General features: G+C 37.3%; 1 protein-coding gene across 1 annotated transcript; it reads left to right on the top strand.

Annotated features, from left to right (window-relative positions):
- The first annotated feature begins 332 nt into the window (after nucleotides 1-332).
- Nucleotides 333-16,699, top strand: LOC109927361 (protein JTB). Its single transcript, XM_020527358.2, has 5 exons — nucleotides 333-466; nucleotides 4,262-4,302; nucleotides 9,654-9,739; nucleotides 11,985-12,058; nucleotides 15,958-16,699. The coding sequence occupies exons 1-5, from the start codon at nucleotides 393-395 to the stop codon at nucleotides 16,112-16,114; spliced, it is 432 nt and encodes a 143-aa protein (XP_020382947.1). The 5' UTR covers nucleotides 333-392; the 3' UTR covers nucleotides 16,115-16,699.
- Nucleotides 16,700-16,973: the final 274 nt, after the last annotated feature.

Raw genomic sequence — 16,973 nt, 5'->3', positions numbered from 1 at the left:
TGCCTGGGATGAAAAGTCTCCATTGAGGAGACACTGGAAAAGTTGGGTTTGATTTTCCCTGGAATAGAGGAGGTTGAGCAGGGATTTGATTGAGGTGTACCCTTAAAATTCCAGTATGTAGAGGCTATGGACTACGTGCCAGGGAAATGGGATTAGTGTAGTTTGATGCTTGTTGGTCAGCATAGACATGGTAGGCTAAAGGGTCTGTTTTTATGCTGACTTTATGACTAGAGTTTATTCTCCCAGGCATCGTTGATGGAATGTTTTGTTTGTTTTGATAATTAAATACCGTCAAATGAGGCATGCTTCTTTAGTTAAGTGCACTTTTTAACATCCCTGCTGTTTTTTTAATTACAGCAAATAAGTTCCCAGTTCGGAACAGGGAAGAAAGAATGTTGCAGTTGGCAGAGTTGGTGTACCTTCTAGTTTATCTGTGTACAGTATGGAATATGTTCATATCTTTCAGGTAAAATAACGTTATATGCAGAGCCATGTTTTGAACTTGATTAGCCTTTACAACTGATGTAAGACATTAAGCATACAGTTCACTTTAAATTAAAACCTGTTAAGAGCAATCTTGATGGTCGATTTTTGGGTGAATCTAAATACTAAAAATATTAAAAGCATCCCAAAATAAATGAAGCATCTTGGGACAAGTGTAAATAAGGAATTGAAAGGTATTAACGTTGTTATTTTTATAAAAGGTAGTATTACAGAAACTAAAGGGACATAAAATAGATTATTGCCTGGATCTGATAATCCACATCCCAGAAGTGACTTTGGTGATGGAAGTGTTGGTGGTCAACTTGCAAAATTCTATAGTCTATGAAATGATCCCAGCAGATTGAAAGGTGGCAGGTGTAACCCCATGATTCAACAAAAGAAGAATGGAGAAAACCACAATTTACAAAAAGAAAATGAGGACCACTGCTTGGTCCAAGCTATTCACTTCTATATCAATGATTTGGTTGTCAGAATTAAATGTACAGCACGCTTTGTTTTAACTGGTACTCTTGATAAACAGGCAAAAATTATATACATCATCCAATTATCTACTGTGATGCTGAAGTGTTTATGCTGTAAATAAAGTATATGATGTCTATACCCACTTTGTTACATTACTTACTCTATGTCTTTACATTGATTTTTTTTTGGACATGTTAATATTTTATAGTTTTTTTTTTGAGATGTTGATGTCTTGAAGCTTCACTTGGTCAGGGTTTGCTGTGGTTATGTGTACCTCTTGACTATTCAGATGATTTGATCACCTGGCACACTTCTGATCCCATTGGTGCTGGTTAATAAAAAATGTGCTGTAATATTTCCAAGTTTGCAGATGATAGATGGATGAACGTGCATGTTAGGAAATGGATACAAACATGCTTCAAAGGAATATAGAAAGGTTTAGTGAGTGGGTAACATTGATAGATGGAGACCAAGAAGAGACATGAGAGACTGTAAAATAATGTTAAAGTGGTGAGAGATTGGGAAATGTTGAAGTTCAGAGTCGCTTGAATGTCCTTGATCATGAGTAGCTGAAGATTAACATGCAGGTACAGCAAGCAAGTCAAGACAAATGGTATGTCGGTCTTTTTTACAAGAGGATTTGAGGGTGGAAGTAACTGTCTTACTGTAGTATATAGAGCCTTGATGAGACCACACATGGAATATTGCACACAACTGTTCTCCTTGCCTGCAGAAAGATTTATTTGCCATAGAAGAAGTGCAACAAAGTTTCACCAAGTTAATTCATGGGATTGAGGATTTATCTTATGAGGAAATATTAAGTAGGCTGGGGCTTCGGAGAATTAGAGGTGGCCTCATTCAAACGTACAGAATTCTTTGAGTTTGACTGTGAGGATGTTTGCACTGCTGCAGGGGATCTAGAACTAGTGAAGCAGTCTCAGAATAAATTACTGGTCATTTATGATTGTGATGAAGAGGAATTTCTTCAGTAGAAGAGGTTGGTGAATCTTTAGAATTCTGTTACAGGATTGTGGAGCTCAATTGTTTAAGACTGATGTTTTTAATGTGAGGAAGCCTATTGAGGGATATAGGCTGGTGCAGAAAAAACTTCTTAAGGAGAAGATCAGCCAAGATATTAAATGATGGAATTGGCTTGAAGCACTGAATAGCCTACTGCTCCTATTTCATATGTTCTCACTAGTCACACAGCCCTTTATTGCTCTGGTTCCTTTTCGAACACCTTCAGGCAAATTGAATTGGGATTGTTGCCGGTTATAGTTCAATCTTTAGTCCGCTTGTTCAAGGGTGAGCCTGGCCATGGATAGTAGTGCACCCTCCTCAAACTTGAAATATGCACCTCTTAATTCTTGTTCAAGATTCCATAGAAATGCAAGTTGTTGTTGCAGGTGATCATTACCAATCAACAATGAGCACAGTTCTATAAATTGCAAAGCTAATGCTCAGGATCTATTAGATAAAAATATTATCCAGTGTACCTCTAGTCACTGCAGAACAGAATGCCACAAATTTCATTCCTGCTTTTTAATCGTGTAGCTTATCTCAACTGAAGCAGAATCCTTTCTCATGGGCTAACAAAGGTCAATGGTTAAAATTTTCCTTATTAATATTGAGTGGCTTAACATGGAAAGAGTACACAAGTGTCAGCTATGAACAGTTTAAGTTGATAACGGCTCAAATCTTTTGATCTGGGTTTCTCCCAGTTTAGACTAAATGTTGCCCGCTTACCTTTGGTACAGTTTCTCAGGTGAATTTCTGGGCCAGGATCCTTTTTCAGCTGAAGCAGCTTAGACAGAGCCACAAAGACAGCTGCAGAATGGATCAGTGCTGAAACCATTACCCTTTTTCAGCAAAATATCACGTGTTTTAATGGTCCATTGCACATTAATGAATACTGCGAGAAAGTCGGTGTGACAGGCTGCTGAGGGAGGAGGGTGCAATTTGGCTGAGGGCATATGCGTGCCAGGTAAATTGGTGAGGGCTGGGGTAAGTCAGGGGACTGGTTCAGGAGGGGTGAAATTGGGGACTTCTGTAAAGTGGCAAATCTGTTGGAGCACACTTGAGATAGTCACGGATGGTTGTCGTTCTTGAGGGTTTGGGAAAGACCTTGGCTGGGGTTGGGGTATTGTGTACAGTTTTTGTTTTGGGTGCCAGACTGAAGAATGTGAACATATTAGAGAATATGGAAAATATTTGCAAGAATATTCTAGGTGTGAGAACTTCAGTATGAGGATGAATTAAAGGGGTTGGGATGGTTTTGCCTTGAGAGAAGGTTAAGAGGATATTGAGAAGTTTACAAAGTCATAAAAGTCTGGATTGAGTATATGAAGGTACATTGTTCCTACTTGTAAAAGAATGGGGAACGAAAGGGTGTAGATTTTAAAATGAATTGCAAATGTAGTGAATACAATGTGGGGTGACAGTTTTGGTTCTGGAAGGCACTGCCTTGAAGTGTGATGGAGGCAGGTTCAATTGAAGCAATCAAGAAGACATTGTTTCCATTTGAATAATCCTCTAATGTGCAAAAAACAGGAGAATTTAATTCATTTGGAGAGCTGTTTGGATACCATGCAGCAAATGGCTTCCAATGATTCTGTGATCCTTTAAGTACTTGCCATAACACAAACTTTGGAATTGACATTGTGACAATAATATATACCTAATTTCAAAGGCCCTTTAAAAATTAAGTGATGGTTTCATCTGAGCATAAGAATTCATTTTTGTTTTACTAACTGCAAAGTATCTAGTCCATTTTTAAGTGGAATAACACATTTGGCCAAAATTTACCAATACGGATTACCGATAACAAAATTCAATTGCAAGATTCAGTTAAAATACCAGATAGAAACTTCAAGACCTTAGTAAGATTGCTGGCTCTAGTAAAGTTCTTGAACTTTCCAACTGTTGCCATACAAACCTTTATGCATCTTTCTAACAAAGATTTCAATCACTTTCTCCTAATTGGTTGTTATCCTCCCTTTCAACATCTGTCATTAATTCACTTTTGGTCCATTACCAGTTTGAATTTCTCTTTCAGTTGTTCATACTTGATAAATTATTTGTCACTATTTTATCAGAACATCTTGGCTGCACAAAATTAAATATGATGAAAGAAAATGCACTTTTAATTGGTTTAATGTATACAATATTTACAACATTACATAATGCATTTATGGAGTCCATCTTATTTTCTTTAGATTTTAATAAAATCTAAAATTGAAGTGTGCAGTGTGACAGCTTGTTTGTGTATGTTTATAATTTGTCTGGATTCTTCCAGAGTATGTGATGCTGTACCATTGCAGTCAGAAAGGAATGCAAGTAAGTAGCAAAATTCGCTGTAATTTTTGGACAGGGCAAGAAAAAACAAATCCTAACTGCCATTGAAACTATTCATGAGAATGTTGGCAAGGACAACATTTAATATCAATCACTGCTCTTGTTGTGTTGGTGAACCAGCAGTTGAAAAAATGCTGAAGTCTGTATTGAGAAGATATTCCTATAGGGTAGCTAGATAATAAAGTTGTGGATTTTAATTCAGCAGTGATGAAGCAACTGTTATATATTTCCAAGTCAATAAAAACGTTGACTTGATGTTGCCCCTTTAATGTAAGAAAATGTCTGAAGGTCCTTCACAGGGATATTATAAATGAATAAAGCTCACTAATAGACTCGGGCATTTTACAACACAGGAAGAGGCCTGTATTTGCAGTAGTCAACAAAGGTCTGATTGCACTAATCCTGTTTTTGCCAGCTTTTGGCCTATAGTTTTGGGTAACATTATCTAGATATCCAAATACTGCTTAAATGATATGAGTTTCTGACTCATCTGCACTTTCAGGCAGTGTTCCAGTCTCCAACCACCATCTGAGTTGGAGGTGAGGGGGAAGAGGGGAAGAGGGGAAGAAATTCTCCTCTCTCCTCTTCACTTCCTAATTTTGTGATAAATCTGTGCCCCTGGTTATTGACCCCTCTACTAATGGGGAAAAGTGCCACCTTATCTATGCTCCTCCTCATCTTACAAACCTCTATCAGGTCCCTTTAATCTTTTCTGCTCCAATGAAAACAACCTCAGCCTATCCAATCTTTCTGCAGCTCAGACACTCCAGCCCAGGCAGCATCCTGGTAAATCTTCTCTGTATCCTTTTGAGTGCAATTGCATCTTTCCCATAATGTGACCAGAACTGCATGCACTATTAAAGTTGTGAACTAACTAGCATCTTGTGTACTTCCAGTATGAACTCCTTGCTCTTGTATTCTATGCCTTGGCTAATAAAGGCAAGTATCCCATACACCTTTTAACCACTTTATCTATCTGCCCTGCTACCTGCTGGGATCAATGGAATATGTACACCAAGGTCTCACTGGCCTCCAATGTTTTCCAGAGTCTTATTATTCATAGTGTATATTCAGTCCCTTTAGAATTCTTTGTATAACTTCCCCAACACTAAAGTTAGACTGACCTGGATTTGAAAATTACTGCCAAAACCCCTGATATCTCCTCGCTTGCCTCCCTCAACAGCCTGGGGCCTGCAGTTTTTAGCCACTTTTAAGGCTGCTAAACCCACTAGTGCTTTCTTAGTGTTCATTTCTTCTGATATCTCATGGTACTCCACCCTGATGTCTTTAGCTGTGTCTCCTTTTTCATTGTGAAGACTGACTAGAGGTATTCATTGACTGACTGTGTCCATGACTTCACTGATTACCTCTGTTACCTGAAGGGCCCGACTATTTCCCTAGTTCTTTTGTTCTGTCTATTTGAAAAACCCCTCCTGTACTCTCCATTTGTCTACCCACCAATGCTTTTTCATCTATGCATTCCAAATTTCAAATTTAAGTTTCACCTCTCTGCACTTTTTATGCTGCTCCAATGACTGTGTTAAACCCTTGGTATCGATCATAAACTTCTCTTTGTTTCCCTTAGTCATCACCTGGTAAGTCTCATTGCATCTAGGATTCTCTGGCCTCAGTCCCACCCGTTGTCTTTAGAGGGAAACATATTTAACCTGTAGAACATAGAACAGTACAGTGCAGGAACAGGCCCTTTGGCTCACGGTGATATGTGCCAAACACGACACCAAATTAAACTAATCCCTTCTGCCTGTCCATATCCCTCCATTCCTTGCTTATTCATTTTAAATCTACACCCTTCTATTCCCCATTCTTTTACAAGTAGGAACAATGTACCTTCATATACTCAATCCAGACCTCTTTATGACTTTGTAAACTTCTCAATCTTCTTAATCATCTTCTCCCAAAGCAAAACAATCCCAACCCCTTTAATCTATCTTCATACTGAAGTTCTCACCCCTAGAATATTCTTGCACATCTTTTCTACATTCTCTCTAATATGTTCACATCCTTCTCTGTCTGGCACTCAAAAACTGCACACAATACTCCAGCTGAGGTCTTTTCCCAAACCCCCAAGAATAACAACTATCCCAACTGTGACCCAGCAGATTTGGGCCAAAAACCCCTTTAAACAGCCTAATGTATCTGCCTCCACTACAACCCTGGCAGTGCGTCCAGGCACCTGCCATTCTGTGCTTTTTTTTTTTTTTTTAAAAAAAAAGGAACTTGCCCCTCATCTCCTTTGAACCTTTTCCCCCTTTACCTTTAAATGCATGTCCTTTAGTATTAGACGTTTCAATTCTGGGTAAAAGATTCTGACAGTCAACTCTATCCATGCTTCTCATAATTTTATAAATTTCCATCAGGTCTCTCCACCACCTCTGCTGCTCCAGAGAAGAAAATCCTATTTCTCCAGCCTCTCCTTTTATAGCTCGTACTCTCTAGTCAAGGCAGCATCCTGGTAAACCTCTTCTGCACCCTCTCTCTAAAGCCTCCATGTCCTTCCTGTAGTGTGATGACCAGAATTGAACCAAACATGCCATATGCATTCTTTGCCACCCTATCTACTTGTGTGGCCACTTTCAGGGAGTTATGGACTAGGACCCCAAGTTCTCTTTGTGCATCAATACTGTTAATAGTCCTGCCACTAACAGTATAGTTTCCCATAAATGATCTCCCAAAGTCCAGTAGCTCACACTTGCCTGGATTAAACTCCATCTGCCATTTCCCCGCTCGTATCCGCAACTGATCTATGTCCCGCTGTATCCTTTGACAACCGTCTACACTGTTCACAACTCCACTGATCTTTGTGTCAACTGCAAACTTACTAACCCACCCATCTACATTTTCATCCGAGTCATTTATATAAAAATAAATAAATCACTAACCGCAGAGGTCCCAGTATGGATCCCTGTAGAACACCGTAGTCATGGACCAGGAGCTACTAAAACACCCTTCCACCACTACCCTCTGTTTTCTATGGGCAAGCCAATTATGAATTGAAACATGGATGCCATGCATCTTGATCTTCTGAATGAACCACTGTGAGGGATGTAACCAAAAGCCTTACTAAAAAATCCACGTAAACAATATCCACTGCTCTACCCTCATTGATCACCCTTGTCACCTCCTCTGGAAAAATCAATCAAGTTAGTAAGGCATGACCTGCCCTGCGCAAAGCCATGGTGACTGTCCCTAATTAGGCCATGCTTTTCCAAATGGGCGTTAATCCTATCCTTTTGGAATCCTTTCCAATAGTTTCCAGACCACCGCTATGACACACTGGTCTATAATTTCCTGAATTATCCCTATTTCCATTCTTGAACAGGTATACTTTAGCATTTCCCCCTTGAATACCTCCCACTGCTCTGATACAGTTTTGATAGTGGCTGCTCCCAGTCCACTGGGGCCAAATTATACTGTTAATGGTGTGTGATTTGGAAGACAACCTGCAAATGGCAGTGTTCCTATGAACCTGTTTCTCATGTCATAAGCTTTTGGCATAGTCATGACAAGTTGCTGCAGTGCATGCTGTAGGTAATTTGAACTGCAACCATAATCTCTCCAGCAATTTCACACTATATTTTTGTGTGTGATGGGGCAATCCCGTACGCTGCTTTATCATGGATGGTGTCATTTTTCAAATAACATTTGAAGCTGCAGTTATTGTGGCAAATAAGTGCAGCTCCAGTGACCTTTATAACAGACTATCTATTACATCCTGACTTGCCTTTTAAAAAGTCAGGAATTCGCCACTAGGAAATATGAATAACGAATATTAGGGAGCAAAATAACCTAAAGTTCCCACCAAGTCTCTCACTATCCAAACTTGTACATTTTTGATCTAAATTCTGGAACTTCTTACTAAGTGCATTACCGGAGGACTTCCACCACACAGACTTAAGTAAATCCCCATGATCATCTTGTAAGCTGTTGGAAATGGGTAATAAATACTGGCCTTAGCTACGATACCCATATCCTTAAACTTTTAAGGTTTGCTTTCTTGCATGATCGAGGTTTTGACTGGTGATTTAATTTGAGATCGTTTGTGCTTTTGATGTACAAAAGCATGTCAAAACAATTGCACCTAAAATAAATTGAACTTGAATTACTGTATTATGGATTTAACATTAAAATACTAATCTGGACTTGTGAATATGTTAGCTGGTATTTTAAAAAAAAAAAAAAAAAAAAAAAAAAAATCTCCAACTTAGTCCAACTCTGACCTTGATCACATGAAATTGCAGTGGAATAATGTAGATTCTCCCCCTAAATTAAGAGCATGCTCATATGCAGGTTTATTTTTAAAATAAGCACTTTGTTTCCAGGCTACATGTTTGAAAATGTTAAACAAGCACTTCAAAAACATAACACTTTGCATAAAGCTTCCTTTGTGGAACAGTGCTGCCTCAAAGCTTTAAATCCTTTTTTGACAATCTCCAGTGAGTAAATGAACTTTCTTCAAAATCCAACATTCTAATGACAGAGGGCCAACAGAAGCTTGGATCATAGATCTGTTGGGCAATTTGCAGTCTGCCTTAACCTTGAGATGCAATAAGAAGCCTAGCCACTTCACCTAGACATTACGTGACATCACGCATATGTCTAAATAGCTGAAGTGGTCTTTTCTACATGGGAATCTGTAAACCTATTTAAAAATATATATCCAAGCATGAAAATAAGGGACATTGCGCAAAGCAGTGTGATATTAAGCTTAAAAAAATCTGTGATGATTGGGCATAAAGGAGAATGTGAATTATCTTCAGGTTTTATTTTTGTACTGCATAAATTACTTATTGCTAATTTGCCACTTGGTTTCTACAAATTTGTTGCTTTTTCTGTTTGCGAAAGGCAAGACTTGACTCATTTTGTACAATCTTGTTCAAAAGCCATTTATTCATCCTGAGTCAGGCATCTATTGAAGAAAGAAAATGATCTTTAAGATCAATTCACTGGAGTCAGATGCTAGTCTTTGTAGAGGAATAGTCCAGATTTATTTCTTATTTTCCTGCTCCTTCTGGAAAAAGTACTTAATTTCTGCTTTGTGCCTTATTCCAATATTCTCCAGCCACTGAATACCTGACATGAGAGATCACGCATACATATAGTTCAGTATTTTTAAAAAGTGGCTGTGCTGGTTCACTAAATATTTTGTACCACTGGACTGGTCCAAAAGACAATGTTTACTTTTTAGAATTTTATAATCTGTGATGTAAAAATCAATTTTTCCAGAGGAAAAAAGACTAATAAAGGTAATATGATATTGCAAAGCTTGATTTATGAATTATACGTTTGAATCTTTTTTATTTACTATTAAACAGCAAGTATTTCACAATCAAGGCCTTGCTGGGAGAAAGAAGAATTCAGCATTATAAGAGAATGCACTCCATGTCATGATTATGAAAAGGTACTGTGTGCATGTAATTTATGAATACTTTATGCTTGCATTGAGTAATTAGAATTTCTTTTAAAGATTGGAAAATCATTGCATTGATATTAAATAAAATAGATGAGGCATTTATTTGCTGTGTTTGATAATCATGATAACATATAACACAAACTAGTATGTTCTCAATGTGATTTCATTAGTAGTTGGGAAATTGCACAGAATAACAATATGTTGTGCATTCATTGAAAATTCAAGAATGTTATTTCTACTTGCTCCCCCTTATTTATGCTCCTAATTATAATCTTAAAGTACGCCAAAAGCCTGTGTTCTCTTCTACTCAATTGTATAAATATTTTCTAAATGCCCTGCCATTTCATCCTAGTATTTTCCCTACCATTGTTGTTAAGCTAACGAGTTTATAGTTCACCATTAATTGATCCTGCCTCGGTCTGTAAAATGTACTTCTGAAAATCTATTTTTGTTTTTTGCATATTCACTGAAGTCTTTACAATGTTTTATTTCTTGCTAGTTTCTTCCTTTTCTCTGCGAATGTGTTTATTTGGTCATTTGTTTGTATGTCAAGATTGACGTTGTTTAGAATTCAACAAACAAATTGCGAACAGGAGTAGTGCATTTGGCCATTTGAGCTTGTTCTGCTATTTAACAATCACATAGCTGATGTGACAGTGATCTCAATTCCACTTTCATTTCAATGCACATTGAAGATCAAGATGAGGAATTTCTTCTGAGGGTAGTGAACCTGTGGATTTCTTTACTGTGGAGGGCTGTCGAAGTTGGGGCACTTATTCAAGCCTGAGATCAGTAAAAATTTTAATCGGTAAGGGATTTGGAGCATGGGGAAAAGGCAGGAATCTGGAGTTGAGGATTATTAGGTAAACATGATCTTGTTGAATGGTGAAGAGGACTCCATGGGCTTAAGGCCTCCTGTTCTTGCTTCTTATTGTCTTATAGTAACCGCTGATACGCTTTGACTTCCTTGTTGGCCAAGAATGAATTCATCTATGTGTTCCTTGGAAATATTTTATGACCGTTCCTCCACCACTCACTCACTCAGGAAGAGAGTTCACCATGTTCATGACCTGTAGAGAACAAGTCTCCTGATCTTAATATAAAAGCAAAATTCCTTTATTAAATTGTGTGCCCTAGTTCTGCCTCTTCCAACAAGAGGAGCATCCTTTTGGCATCTATAATGTTAAATCCACTCAAAATCTTAGATGTTTCAGTAAGATCAGCTTTTATTCTTCTAAACTCCAACTCGCTCAACATTTCCTCATAAGCCCTTTGTCCTTGGAATCTTGAGTGAATCTTCTTTGAACTGCTTCTAATGAAGTTATATTCTTTTCTAAATAAGGAGCTCAAATTGAACACGGTACTCCAATTTTGTTCTCACCAGCACTCTGACTAACTTGTAGCAAAACATCTCCTGCCTTTATGTTCCCCATGCGATTTTCAAAACAAATATTTGCCTTTATAATAAAATGCTGTACCTGCAAATTAACTTTGCGCTTCATGTACCAGCACAGACAAATCCCATTGTTCTGAAATATTTCTCTATTTAACTTTTAAATTTTTCTTACCAAAGTGGATGAGTTTACATTTCCCCATATTATATTCCATCTGCCAAATTTTTGTCTGTTTGTTTATAATCCCTTTGACACCTTCCTCTTAGCAGCTTGTCCTCCTACCTACCTTTGTGTCATCAGCAAATTTAGCAACCATACATTTAAACCCTTCATACAATTAATTTGTAAATTGTGAGGACTCAGCACTGATCCCTGTGATAGTCCCCCTGTTAGATTTAGCCAATCTAAAAATTACCTATTTATGCCTTGTCTCTTTCCTGTTAGCTAACCAATTCTTTATTTGTGCCAATACTACACATTCTAGGCTTCAGGTAATGTGACAAAAATTGCACATAGTGTTCCAAGTGTGGTCTCAGCAAGGCCCCATACAATTGCAGTAAGACATCCCTGCTTCTGTACTTGAATCTTCCCATTATGAAGGTTAGTGAATCATTTACTGCCTTCACCTGCACTTCCATGCTTGATTTTCACAACTAGTGTAGACAGACACCCAGGACTCATTTTGCACCTCCCTCTTTCCCAATCTATTTATCTTGAATAAGAGTTTGCCAGATAGCTTGTATTGATATAGTTAACTGTCCATGTAGCCTTATGTTTTAACAAATACTCCTGATTGTAACTTGTTACTGTTACTCAATTTATTTTTTAACCTTTTGCAGACTGTGCACGTGGAATGTACATTTACTGGATTTGTCGAAGAAGTAAAGTGTATATCGGACCAAAGGTATAGGAGGTAAGATGAATGAGTATTAATGGACTGAATTCGGAGTTTATTTTAAAGTGTTGTTGACATTGGAAAGGACAGATTTTTCAGTAAATACCGAATTACTTTTTGGGGAAGGAAAATAATCAGTACTTCCACTTAATAGCAGGGTGGATTAATTCAGAAACAAAAATGAAGTTTGCATTTCTATTTGTTATACTTCACTTGTAACTTTGATTTCTCCATTTGAATTGTTTGCTATCTTTAACTAACATTCTGTGTACCCACGTATGAACACTCACTCAGTCTCTTTTATAGTTGCGTCTTTTTAATGTCCATCTTCGGCATATATTTTGGGTTGTTTGGGATCATGTAGTTGCCTTGTCTCCACTTCTAACTATGGATGGTCCTTTTTTGATAAGTGCTCAGATGCATTTCATTGTATTTATTCTGGATCCATAATATTGGAGAAGGCTGATGGTAATGGAGCGGATTTGCTCTTTAAAATGATGTGGGGACAGAGGTTCTGTGTAGATTTTAGGACATAGATTGCAAATTTATTAGTACTTAATGCTTAGTGTGAAGAAAGATGGATATTTTTTGTTTTGGAGTTTGGATTTTATACTAATGGCTTATGGTTGTTCATCAAGTTTTATGAAGGGGTTTAATAATTAACTGGGTCGTCTTTCCAGAACCATGGTTTTAAACCAGTATGAAGTGGTGAGTCTGGGTGGGATGCTGTTCAGACAGTTGGTGTGGACTTGTTGGGCCAAATCGTATGTTTCTCCACTGTAGGGATTCTATGGAGATTGATTTTTAACTGAGAAAATTCCTGGAGATTGGAAAGCTTTTGGGCAGTTCAAAGTAGACATGATTGAGATCAGGTAGAAGTATAGTTTCTGGCAGAAAAATGAGCTTCTTCAGAGCAGTTAAGGAACTAAGTTACCTCAGTAAAAGAGTTTAGTTAGTCAAACTTCCAGATCAGAAGTATTTAACTAGAAATCTGCATTGGTAATTTCAAAAACTGAGCAAACCTAAGCTCTAATTTGTCAGCATGTGCTTGAGGCGGAAATCTCCCAAACTTGAGAGGCAAGAACTAAGAAGAAACAGTTGAGTCAAAATCTATGGATTTGATAGGGAAGGGATTTATCTGGATTTTTATTAATTATAAAGCAATAGTTTTAGGTAGTAGATGGGATTGTATTTGGCCATGTGTTCCAAAACATTTCTAAATGGTTATATTTAGCTTGGTTTGGCATTCAGTGGTGTTACTATCACTGAATCCCCCACTGTCAACATCCTGGGGTTTATCATTGATCCAGAAACTCAACTGGACTCACCACATAAACACTGGCTACAAGAGCAGGTCAGAGGCTAGGAATACTGTGATTCCCTAAAGCTTATCTACCATCTCTAAGGCACAAGTCAGGAGTATGATGGAATATTACTTACTTGCCTGGATGGGTGCAGTCCCAACAACACTCAAGAAGGTTGACAAAGCAGCTAGTGCTTGATTGGCACTACATCCACAAGCATCCATTCCTCCCTCCTCCAACGCTCAGTAGCAGCTGTGTGTACTATCTACAACACACTGCAGAAATTCACCAAAGATACTCGGACAGCACCTTCCAAACCTACGACCATTTCCATCTCAAAGGACAAGGGGAGCAGACATATGGGAACAACCACAACCTTCCGGTTCCCCTCCAAGCCATTCACCATCCTGACTTGGAAATATATTGCTGTTCGTTCATTGTTGCTGGAATCCTGGAATTCCCTCCCTAATGGCATTGTGATACAACCCAGAGCAGGTCAACTGCAGTGGTTCAAGAAGGCAGCTCATCATCACCTTCTCAAGGGCAACTAGGTACGGGCAAGAAATGCTGGCCAGCCAGTGATGCTGATATCCCAAAAATGAATTTTAAAAAAACTATATTAAATCAAATTGTTTAGGTTGAAATTTGTTTTTGCTTCGTTATAATAACTGCATTAATTTCTATCATTGACTTATTTAACTTGCTTAAAATGCAAATGTAAAGAGGCAAGGGGAAGAAAGTGATAGCATGTTTTCTTAAATCCATATTTTTAAAAAAATCACATTGTTTGAATTCAACTTATGTTTTTTCATTAGGTTTAAAAAATTAAGTGGCTGTTATATTAACTTAGTTGGTAAACTTGGACCATGATCAACTAAATAACTAACTGGAAAATTTGTGGCTGAAACTAATCTCAAGGGAGAAAATGCAATATATTTCCAGGGCTTTGGGGAAAGGCAGAGGACTGACACTGGGTGATTTAGAGCGCTGTCAGACACAACGAGCCAATTGATCTCAAGTGGATGTGAATTCATATTTTATATTATTGAAATTCTCAATTCCATTTTAGTACATGTAAAATATTTATGGTTTAGTATTTGGGGGATAATCTGAAAATACATGTTTGTGAAATATGTAAAAAGATTTTCCATTGTGCTTTTGTACACTATTGATTAACACTTTCAATGTTACACACACAATTGATCATTTTGGATGCAATCTTTTAATTGTTCCCTTGTCCAGGAGGAGCAAAAGTTGTGGAATTTGTTTTAGGATGTAGAATGTCTACTGACTACGCTTAATTCTACAGGAAGAATGTATTATATCTGACTTTATAAATTTGGATCATGACGGAAGTGCTTGAACCAAAACAAAAGAATATATTGGGCACTAGAGTAGATCTTGTGAACTAGCTGCCATTTGATTATCTCTTACAGTGCTTTTGACTTATTGTGTTGGTGTCATGGTGATGCTAAAGATGTTTGGGAGTTGTTCAGTTTGCTTAATGACATTTAGTTCTACTTCATCACTGCCACACAATTCTACTTCTCCAACACCCCAGTTCTGGATGAGCTGAAGCTTTCTCTGACTGAAGAAAGAACTGTTACGTTCAGCCCTTGCTACAAACTCCATTCCCAGCCACAGATTCCACATATCTTCTGGTCACTGCCTCTTGCTGAACCGGTCTGTTTTTAACCATTGTCATGTTTCATCCAGCTTCGGATCTTTATTTCAAAGAATGAATACCTCTGTTTCTTAATATTGTTCCTGTCCACTTCTGCATCAGCCAAAATGCTGAAAACTTCATCTATGGTTTTGTAACCATTTGGAACTCTCCTGGTCAGCTTTCCTTTTCTTACTCTTCATAAATGAGCTCCTCCATCGTTCTGCTGCTTGTGCTCTAACTTTCTTGAAATCCTCTTTACCCATCACCTTTCCGTTTGCTGACTAAGGTATTCCATCCACCCCAACTCCTTCCCACTATTCACAATCATTCCTTCAGCAGTTCAAGCTCTGGAATTTCTTCCCTAATCCTCAACACCTCTACACCATTCTATTTTAATGTACTCTTCAAAATCTGGCTCTTTGTCCAAGAATTTATTCAGCTATATTTAGTAGCTGCTCCTGCAGCTTTCTGTTAAGCTTTGTCTACATCCCTTTGAAGGATCTTCATATATGTATTACATTGAAAACACATATAAAAGAAAAGCTGTTGTGGAAGCATTATTCCCAGCAAGCTGTAACAACATTAGGCTGATTCTGTGTCTTCAGCTTGTTAGCTGTTTTCAGATTATGTAAGGGGCAAATGTAGACATTTGCTTCTTGTGACTAATCAGAATTTATGTGAGACTGTTTTAAGATGTAGTACAGGTATTGATGCCTCATTTTTAGGCCCTTTCCACTTTTGGGGTTCAGTTGTTTGATCCCTATGAAATGTGTTAAACCACTGCCTATCTTTTATCTTCTAAAATTTGTACTTTTATAAAGAATTCAAAGTCAATGCTTTGTTTCATTTGCCAAGTAGATCTTAATGTTGGCTAAAGGAAGTTGTCTAAAGTATATATTAAGCTTTAATTTCTAATTAATATTACTTTCACCTCTACCTCTTTCTAGTTGTCGTTCAGTTGAAATGGAAGAACTCAAGTTCTGGAAGTTTGAAGGAATTATGGTTTTGCTGGGGGTAATCTTTGCTATTATTGTTATGTTTAGACAAAGAACCCTAGATAGACGTGCAGAACAAAAGGTGCAACGACAACTTGGGGTGATTTAATTATTTCATAACTTTTACTGATGTTTGAAAGTTTTGGAAAAGAAAGAATACCTTGTTTCTGAATTAACTTTTCCTTATGTTGATTCTCAATGTTGTGTTCATTCTAAAAAATCTGACCCATGTACATTGCAGAAATGCAACAATTCACATTTTTGTTTTACTTTAAGTATTGTCACTTTCCAGATGGTTATAAATATTGATGTAATTATATAGCAAAGCCATTAATAGTTACACTATGTACAATATTTATTGGCAAAGTTGTTGTAATATAAACTCTATTTATATAGAAAATTAATAAAATAGTTTGAAAGTCTGTTTGATGTATTGTTTTGTCACATTTTTACAAGATTTCATTTGAAGCAACATTTTCTTCTGTTTAAAACTACTGAAGTTGGGCAACGGCACTGATTTGCAATTCTTGTACCGTGTTAAGTTTTTTTTTTGTACTGAACAACTTTGTATTCCTTCCTCACTGCCTACCTCAGCAGGAGTGTAATTTAAATGTTGTTGTAAAATACAATTTTGAACGCATATATGTTGTCTCTTGGGTATTGTTTGTGTGGAATAAAGTTGTTAAAGTTCTCAGTAGGTTTTGAGAAATTGCTGTGTAGATAATGAGAAGTAAAACTAAGAATGTGTTGGGTCTTGCCCAGAAAAACAAGCTTTATTTTATGTTTTTGTTTTTTTTTTTTTTGAAATTTTTTTACTTATCTATTTTTTGCATTTTGTATCTAACCAAGGAGTCAGTAATTCCTGCATAACTGGTTAATCCTGTTGAGAACAATCGAGCTGTACATAATGTAGAATATTATTTAAATTGAGAGACCTGTTTGTCCTCGTAGGTTTTAGTACTAAGAGT

This window comes from Rhincodon typus, unplaced genomic scaffold (genome assembly GCF_021869965.1).
Source record: "Rhincodon typus isolate 14 unplaced genomic scaffold, sRhiTyp1.1 hic_rhity00002216, whole genome shotgun sequence".
NCBI classification, from domain to species: Eukaryota; Metazoa; Chordata; class Chondrichthyes; order Orectolobiformes; family Rhincodontidae; genus Rhincodon; species Rhincodon typus.
The sequence above is the reverse complement of the archived record's forward strand: the minus strand, read 5'-3'. Positions and strand labels throughout refer to the sequence as shown.

What these genes read in the sequence shown, in the direction of transcription:
- LOC109927361 (XM_020527358.2), top strand. Translation starts at nt 393, where the DNA reads ATGTTGCAGTTGGCAGAGTTGGTGTACCTTCTAGTTTATCTGTGTACA. An exon ending in GCAGTCAGAAAGGAATGCAA is followed by an intron (nt 4,303 to 9,653) that starts GTAAGTAGCAAA and finishes ACTATTAAACAG; the next exon opens with CAAGTATTTCACAATCAAGG. An exon ending in TCGGACCAAAGGTATAGGAG is followed by an intron (nt 12,059 to 15,957) that starts GTAAGATGAATG and finishes ACCTCTTTCTAG; the next exon opens with TTGTCGTTCAGTTGAAATGG.